General features: G+C 63.3%; 1 protein-coding gene across 5 annotated transcripts; it reads left to right on the top strand.

Moving 5' to 3' along the window:
* Positions 1-2140: 2140 nt before the first annotated feature.
* Positions 2141-8246, top strand: LOC134525757 (inositol 1,4,5-triphosphate receptor associated 2-like). Of its 5 annotated transcripts, XR_010073848.1 has the most exons (14): positions 2142-2315; positions 3228-3274; positions 3702-3778; positions 3921-3984; positions 4283-4358; positions 4609-4636; positions 5281-5421; positions 5533-5664; positions 5970-6117; positions 6605-6657; positions 7315-7365; positions 7489-7567; positions 7657-7770; positions 8104-8244. XR_010073848.1 is itself a non-coding variant. In XM_063356942.1 (13 exons), exons 1-13 carry the CDS (start codon positions 2194-2196, stop codon positions 7692-7694), a joined length of 1056 nt encoding a protein of 351 aa, XP_063213012.1. In that variant the 5' UTR covers positions 2141-2193; the 3' UTR covers positions 7695-8246. The 5 variants fall into 5 exon arrangements, 3 of the variants coding, with proteins under 3 accessions (XP_063213012.1, XP_063213011.1, XP_063213010.1); XM_063356942.1 differs by having other exon boundaries at positions 2141-2315; positions 7657-8246; XR_010073849.1 differs by lacking the exons at positions 7657-7770; positions 8104-8244 and adding an exon at positions 6965-7045 and having other exon boundaries at positions 7485-7568.
* Positions 8247-8310: the final 64 nt, after the last annotated feature.

Here is an 8310-nt window from a genome sequence, read left to right as displayed (position 1 = left end):
GCTGGGAGATGCCATTTGCTGGCTGACCTCTCACGGCTTATGAGATTTGTAGACCCCAAGGACCTGCCTTGTTCCTCGTGGTACATCAGGGTCCCCGGGCATGAAGTTGGGGGGAGGAAACAAGCGGCTGCCAGCCTGCAGCCTGGTCCTCTGCAGTGCTGAGCATCGAGTCTGACTCCATGTAAGCTCATTAGGGGAAGAAAGCGGCTTTAGAGGATGTGACGGATTTGAGCAAAGGGGTTGGGCAGGGGAAGAGGCAGTGAGGGTGTTGGCTGGGGGGCAAGTGGGGCTGCCAAGACGGGCAGGAGGGATTGGGGTCCTGGGCAGAGCGGCTTCTTGGCATCATCACATACAGTGCTACAGGGGCTCCTTGTCACTCATCCTGGTTCAGCCTGGTGCTGTGCCCCCCATGAAGGCATGGGGGGGGATCCTCCTTCTTCGTGGAGGTCCTGAGTGCCACCGCCCTGCCCTGGGCCTCCTGCCAGTGAGATGCTGCTGCTCAGGTCTGCTCCGCTCTGCAGACACGGGGCACGGAGGGAGCAGCCGTGGTCTCTCGCAGCTCTGGGTAACTGCTCTCACCTCTGAAGAACGGGTGTGGGATCTGGCCCTGCACTGAAAGCAGAGGTCGCCTGGCCACCTGCAACCCATTCAGCCCGCCCCGGCCAGCGCAGGGAGCTCCCAGCCGCTCTTGGGCATGTCCTTTAAAGGCCTTCTTGCATCGAGCACTTCCCTGGCAGCTCTTTCTGCTGCAGATGCAATCACTCTCCCCTCTGGGGAGAATCTGCCACCGGCAGCTTGCACTGTGTGGGGTCCCGGCATCCCCCGACCCACCGGCTGCCAGCTGCACCGCGTCCCCTGACCCCCCTCCCGGGTTTGCTGGGGACCCGACAGCGCCGAGTGCCGGGTCCGAGCTGGGTGGCCCCAGCATCTACCTTCGGCTGCTTGAGACAAGTTCAGGCAGGTAACGACCCGGGGAGCGTTTGGCAAAGTCACCGAGCCGAGGGAAAGCACTCGGTCTGGCTTCATGGAGGGTTATTTATGCCACGCTGGGCAAATGAGCTGCGTGCCTCTGTATTTCCTTCCGTAAATCAAAGATAAGGAGCGAGCGTCTGTAAGGCTGGCTGAGCTGGACTAAATCAGCAGGCTGCGGGGTCTGCCGTGGCTGTTACGGAGCGAGTGCTTTGCAGCAGGGACCAGCCCTTGGGAAAACTCTGGTGCTCGCTGATGTGATGAGTTTGCCTGATCCCTGGGGGCTGGGGGCTCCTGGACCCCTTGGCAGAGGTGCTGAGGACAATTTTCAGTGTATAGGCATGAAATGGGCTTGTTTTGATGGACGCCAAGTGCTGCTTGCTTTTACACCTCCATCGGGGCTGAGCAGGCTCCGGGAGATGGGTGATGGCCCCACTCGGCACGGGGGGGACTGAGCTTAGCCAAGGCTTTGCACAGGCACACGGGGCTGCCACCAGTCCCTGCCCTCTGTCCCCTTAAATCTCTGCTGCATTTCATTTCCTGGCCAAAAAAAAAAAAAAAAATCTCTTTCTGTGCCATATCTGCATGTCTGTGGGCACAGCTCCTGAGGAGACCATCCTGCAGGAGAGTCCCTTCCGCGCAGTGACTTTATCGTGGGCTGGGAGAGGAACTTTGTGGACTTTCTGCTGGCTTTCTCCGATTTTTTAAATGTTGCAAAACAGCTTAAGTGCGATGTCCAATCTCCCTTGGACTCGGGAACGTCTTATATTTGCCTATCTGGGAGCCAGCCTGGCAGGGGATACTCGGGGATGGGACTGTCCCCAACCTGGGGTACAGCAGCTCGCTCCCGCTCTGCACCGGTAGGTGGGTGCAAACTTATCTCCACCCACGGAGATGACCCACATCACAAGCGGGAGGATCACCCCGTGGGAGGGAAATGGGGGCAGCGAGAGGGAAAGTCCACCCTCAGAGGCTTGTAATAAATTCCTCGCTTGCCTCGCTCAGTGCCCGCCCGGATCCCAGCAGCATCCCCCTGAATCGCAGCGGGCCTCCCCACCTCTTTTCCCACAGATGCCTCCACGCTAAGCAGAGGAGCTTGGAGCTCCTGCTGGGTGAGAAAATGCTTTAAAAATATAACATTTAGAGGCGTTCTCCCATCTGCGCGCAGCTAATATGTGTCTCTCGTGATAGGTGTGCTGGTCCTGGAGCCTCCACGCTTCGCAAATGAAGGCGCTCGCAGGGACCTCGCTGGGAGAGGGGGAAGAGGAGGCGCAGGGACCTGCCCAGGGGCGCCGCCGGCGGCAGCGGCAGAGGACGAGCTGCCGACCCAGCCCCTCGCCTCAGAGGTATGTGCACAAAAGGTTCATCCCACGGCTCTCTCGGGGTGCTAGCGAGGATGGGACGGGGATGGCGGTGCCAGGCAAGAGGGGGATGCTGGCTGGAGCGTCACCCTGCTCTGAGCACAGCAGCCCCTTCTGTGGCCATGGTTCCCGGGGAACAATCCCCATGCTTGTAGGGAGGAAAGGGAAAAGCCTGTTGTAGCCCTGGCCAGAGCCGAGATCAAAGTTTGGGGGTGCAAACCCCTTCCCAGGTGGGTGCTGAGCTCCAGCATGAGGCCGCAGAGTGCTGTTCGCACGGCAGCCTCTGTATCTCCATGCACAGGTGACCTGCCATCCCTGGCGTGCTCCAGCATCCCCAGCCCCAGCGAGCAGGGATGCTACAGAGCTGCCAGAGTTCCTTGCACCCAGGACAGGGTTTTGGGGTGGCGAGGCCATCCCAGTGCACTTCTGGGGGGCAAGAGCGTGTGCCAAGGCCTGCCGTTCCCATGGCAGTGACGTGAGATGGCGCCCGGGCTCTGCCGGCAGCCGGGTTTTTTGTAGTGCCTGTGAAGAGGCCAGCTCGCAGCGAGGTCCGTTTGGCAGCTAGGGGAAAAAAAAAAAAAATAAAAAAAAATAATGTGCTGAGGAGAAGCACGGCTGTGGGCCGGTGACTCATTGCTGGCTGGAAACGGCTTCGGCGGGCTCCTCGGTGGTGGCTCTGCGGCGGCCGCAGGAGCAGAGAGGGCTGCTGCGCCTGTGCCAGGAGAGAGGGGACGGGGACAGGGACGGAGCAGGCTGCAGAGGATGCTCGGAAAGTACCCAGGTCCAGAGCAGCATCCCATCAAAGGGTGTTGTGGTGGCTGGGGAAGGGCAGAGGGGGTGGGATGCTGCCTCTGCTGCCGGAGTTTCTTTGGGGTTTACCCAGGCTTCTCTCTGCAGGGAGCAGCAGGCAGTGCTGGCCGGGCTCCCCACGTCTCCCGATGAAGGTAAGGGCAGCCCGGGCTGGGGATGGGGGGAAAGGGGTGGGTTTTGCACCCTCCCTCCCTGAGCAGCGTTGCACGGGTCCAGCAGGAGGGTGTCCCCCGGCCCAGCAGCACCTGCCTGCAACCCCACACCCCTCCCAGCCTGGGGACCCCGACTCCGTCCCCTGCGGCTCCTGAGAGTTGTGCCTCACCACCTGTAACCCACAGGCTGCACCGGACCCCTCACCCTCCTCCCCCTGCCCTGGCCCAGCCTGGCTGCAGCTCCCTTAACCCCACAGGGGTATTTGGGGGGCACCTGCCAGCCCGTGCCCCCTGGGAGCCTGCAGGCTGCAGAAATGCCAGCGGTGTTTTCGGGGAGTCTCCCTTAAAGTGGTGTCAGGCTGGGCAAGGGACGCTGCTGCCCAGCTCCCATCACCCTTTCTGTCCCCAGGCAGGATGAGCAGTCCCCAGGGGCACCCAGACGGGGTTTTGGCTGGGAACGAGCAGAGCGTGGAGTGCGTCGGTGAGGTGAGAGGGAGGGGAGGGTGTCAGGTTGGAGGTCCCTGGCCCCTTGGGCTTGGCCAGACCCCCAGCTGCCTGGTGCTGCTCTTTTTGGGATGTGTCCAGTGCCGGGGGGGGTTTGCACCGACAGTGCCCTTGTGCCCCCCAGGTGCCAGGCACGGGCAGGCAGGAGCTGGCTGTGCACACTGGGGACAGTGACTGGACCGAGGAAGGTGGGTGAGTCCCCATCCCACATCCCAGCTGGGTCCCCTTAGGGGAAGGCTTGAAGTAGTTGGGGACAAGTGTGGGAATGGCATGGCCTGATGGCATTTGCTTCCTTGGTGGGGACATGGGGAAGGGGGCACTGACCCGTGGGGAGACGAAGCCCCACTGATGCTGGGGGAAGGATTGGGCCAGTCCCATTCCACAGGCACCTGCTCCCTGCTGGGGCAGGAGGGGAGAGGGAGGAGGAAAGGCCAAGCAAAAGCTTTCATGTGTGGTCTCTCCCGTGGTGTTACTGCCTCCCTGCAGATGCAGAAACCCCGGAGGATCCGCTAATGATTTTCCCCAGTGAGGTCTCGGTGCTGGAGAGACTAGGCTTGCACGGGTAAGACCAGTGAGCATCTGCATCCCTCTGGGGGCTACAGGACAGGGGGGGTCCCAGGGCACCGCGTTGTCCAGGGATTGGACTTTCCTCTTTTCCACTTCACAAGAGCTGCTCTCCAGGCGAGGGGCACTTGGGTCCCCACTTCTGGTGGTGGCTGACACCCCTGGCACCCTTGGGAGCAGACCAAGGGCATTTTCAGCATGCAGTCCCCGTGGTGCCTCCATCCCTGACAGCACTTCTCTTTCTGCAGGGTGGCTTTGACGGAGCAGGATGTGGAGGTGAGGGCTGCTGGGGGCCACGGGTGGGCTGGGAAAGGGGGACAGAGGGATGGACGCCTTGCTGGCTCACAGTCCTGGGGCTGTGCCCTGCTCCTGGCCATCGTCCAGGCACCGCAGTCCCCTGGCAGCCGCCTTACAAATCCCTTTCCCGGCGATGCTGTTGGCATTCCGAGGCAGCTGCATTTCTAACGGCAAGATGAGCCCGTCCTCCGTGCGCCCGGCAATCCCACAAAGTGCTCTGCAGCTCACCGAGAGCGCCCTTAGCCGGGGAGGTGGTGGAAGCCGCGCTAATAAAAATAATTTTCCTGTGAGTGCCAGGGCTGAGTCAGGCTCCGCTGTCAGCCGGGACCTGCAGCGAGGGCTGGCGTCTGCCCGGCGCGTGCTCTTGCCAGGAGGTCTTGGGATTTCCATGCGTTATCAGCTGCCTGGGGGACGTGGCTCGGTCAGGCTGGCATCTCACGGGGACTGTCCTCAGCATGCAGCAGCCTAACGGGTGCTAGGGCAAAGCAAGTGCTAATTATCCTTAGCACTGCCCTGCTTGGTGGCATGCTAGGGGGTCTGTCTGTGCCTTGGGGACAGCAGCACATGGCCCCGGTGGCTTCCCCTTCGCCCTGTGTCCCACCTCTTGCCCTCCCACCCCGCAGGCAGCCTTTGCCCACCTCGCCCTGGCTTTTCGCTGTGACGTGTTCACCCTGCAGCAACGGGTGCAGGTGGAGAAACGGGCACGGGACGCAGCAGAGGAAAACATCCAGGAGGAGCTGGGACAGTGCCGGGCTGCCCTGGAGGTAGGTGGGCACCAGGGCGGGGGGCTGGCAACTGCTGAGGACATCCAGCCCCAGAGGGGTTTGGACAACTCAAAGTCCTGGCTCCAGCAGCTCCATCCTCTCCCTCCACAGAGGCTGGGCCCATCCTGCGCTGATGCCGGCTGCAAGGAGACGCTGGAGCAGCTGCAGCGCAGCCTGGCTGTGCTGGCGGCTGCCATCGAGCGGGCAACCAGCGCCGCAGAGAAGCTGGGGGCTGTCCATCAGGTCCATGCATAGCCTGGGACCCCCTGACAGGGCTGGGAGCCACGGAGGGTGCTGTGGCTGGGCTTGGGGACCCATCCCTGGGCTTGCTGGGGTTTGTCACTCCTCCTCCTGGTGCCGGTGTTGACCTCGTGTTTGCACATACCAGGGCGCGAGGGATCTGCCTGCCCTTGGGAGCAGGAAAGGGGATGCGTTTGCACCCCCTGGGTGGAGGCACAGTGGGATGCACAGTGGGGGACTGGTGGAGACCTGGGTCCTTAGGGAGGAGGAGATGGGGGGGCCTGATCCCCCATCCTGCCTGGCCGCAGGAGGCCCGGATGAGCCGAGCAGCGGAGGTGATGGTCCAGCACGTGGAGAACCTGAAGCGGCACCACATGCGGGAGCACGCAGAGCTGGAGGAGATGAAGCGCCTGATCCAGCAAAACTCCCGCAACCGGCAGCTGGCGGAGACCCAGGGTGAGGTGGGCTCCGCCGCCGGGGTCCGCGCGGGGTTTGCACGGGGCGACCCTGCGGGATTCAGTCCCAAACCCCTCCAGGGGGTCAGTGTGACCCTGCACCGCAGAGCCAGCGGGTGGTGTGAGCTGGGCACCGGGGGCGGGTGACAGCTGGGAAGCGATGACAAATGCGAGGGGTCGGTGTAACAGCAGACGCAGCGTGGGAGCAGGTGCTGGTGGCCGGAGAGCCATCGTCCCGTGGCCCAGCTGGGAATGCGGGGCAGGGGGGCCCAGGGCACACAAAGGACGCTCTGTCCCTGGACGCCAAACCCCACGCACGCCATCGCTGTGCATGCAAAAAAGGTCCCCCTGGCTGGAGGCACTCCTGTGACTCGTGCCAAGCATGTGGCCGGGACAGCTTTCCATGGGAGGGAGCTTTGCAACCATCTGTGCACCAGCCCCGTCTTAATTTTTGGGGGTGATGTAAAGCTGCTTCTCTTTGCTCCCAGACGACACGGAGCCACGGCTGAGGCCTCACCCCCTGATGCGAACTTTCCAGCAGGTAACTGGTCCCAATTCAGCAGCTCCAGAGCCACCGCCTCCCTGTGCCCTGCCGCTCTCCCTCGCCTGGCGGTCCCCACGCACCCACTAGTCCCCAGGCAATGCCACTCCTGCCAGGTGCTTGCGGTGGGCAAGGTCTGCTAGAAATGCTGGGGATGAGGAAAAATGTAGGAGCAGACTTGGAGGGCTGTGGCGAGACAGGGTGCCCGGGGCTGAGGAGACAGGGTGCCCGGGGCTAGGGACACAGGGTGCCCGGGGTTGGGGGCTGCTTGTCCAGGAGATCTCAGGCAGGTCCCTCTGCCTTGCAGGGTCATAGAACGAGAGCCGCAGGCTTGGCTGTTCTCTAGCACCAGCTCGAATTCGGCACTGATTCCCCTACAGCTCAAGAGGTAGGGGAGCGCTCGGGGAGGGGGGTAGGCAGCCCCGCCAGCACGGCTTGAAGCATTAAGGACAGGCGCAACCCTCTTGGCTTTGACCTTCCCTCATCTCACCAGCTCTCCGGCTTGCCCCCGTAGCACCAGGGTTGGTGGGAGGCTGGCAGTGTCCCTCCTCCTCCTCGGTGTCCCTTGTCTGTGCTGGGGAGGCGATGGGGAAGGAGGGGATGGGGAGCAGGGGGAGGCAGCCGGTGCAGTGCTCACCCCCAGCCCCTCCGTTGCAGGGGTCTGCCCGCCGCAGAGTCAGCATCGCCGTCATCCCCAAGCAGCTCTTGGTAAGGACATGCACGGGGGGGACGGACAGGAGCTGTGCCCCGCTGTCAGACGTGTGTCCCCAGGCTCGGTGCTACCGGGGGGCTGGCTCCCTGCTGATGCTCCCACCTTCGGTGCCCAGCCAGGTGCCAGCCCTGACAGCCGAGCAGCCCCGGCCAGCGAACCGGAGAGGGAGGGGGCCCAGCGCCGGCCCAGCACCCAGAGGTAACCACGCCGGGTGGCAGGGAGCTCATGGCACCAGCTGTCACTAGCCCACGGGGGACAGCACAGCACCCCGTCCTCTCCCTCCCCAGGAGCGAGCTGGAGCCACAGGGCCAGGGCAGCGCCGTGACCAGGGAGCCGGCGGCTGAGGCAGATGGCAGAGGCTCAAGTGCAGGGGATGAGGAGCCGGAGCAGCTTGGGCTGACGTGAGCAGCACCCTGCGTGTGCCCAGCATCCCCCCCGCGGCTGCCGGACTCTCTGTGGTCCCACAGTGGCCAGCACGTGGGAAACGGGCTGGGGGATTTGGTGATGGAAGGCTGGGATGTTGCTTGGCTGCCCCAGCTGGACCCTCCTCTGCCTCAGTTTCCCCCGTGTGCTGCGGGTGACCCGTGCCCTCCCTGGGCTTGTTGCCGTTAGGTTTGCAAAAGGGCCAGTGAGGTTTGGGGGTTGAGGTAAATGCCCTCCTCATGCCCAGCCGGGGCAGAGGTGGGATTTGCTCGCCCTCCCTCCCTGGATGACAAGTGCCACCTTCTCACCAGGTCGAAGGGGTCCCCGGCGGAGCTGTGGCGGCCGTGGCTCTTCCTCCCGCAGCACTACTGGGTTTTCTTATGGCTGCTTCTCCTGAGCATCGCCTTCCTCCTCCTCGTCCGTGTCCTGGAGCTGCAGCGGCTGCAGCCTGCGGCATCACCCAAGGCCTAGTCGGAGCAGGGAGGGGGAGGCAGCCATCGCTGCTCCTTCCCTGCGCC

Source organism: Chroicocephalus ridibundus, chromosome 20 (assembly GCF_963924245.1).
Source record: "Chroicocephalus ridibundus chromosome 20, bChrRid1.1, whole genome shotgun sequence".
In the NCBI taxonomy this organism is placed as follows: Eukaryota; Metazoa; Chordata; class Aves; order Charadriiformes; family Laridae; genus Chroicocephalus; species Chroicocephalus ridibundus.
The sequence above is the reverse complement of the archived record's forward strand: the minus strand, read 5'-3'. Positions and strand labels throughout refer to the sequence as shown.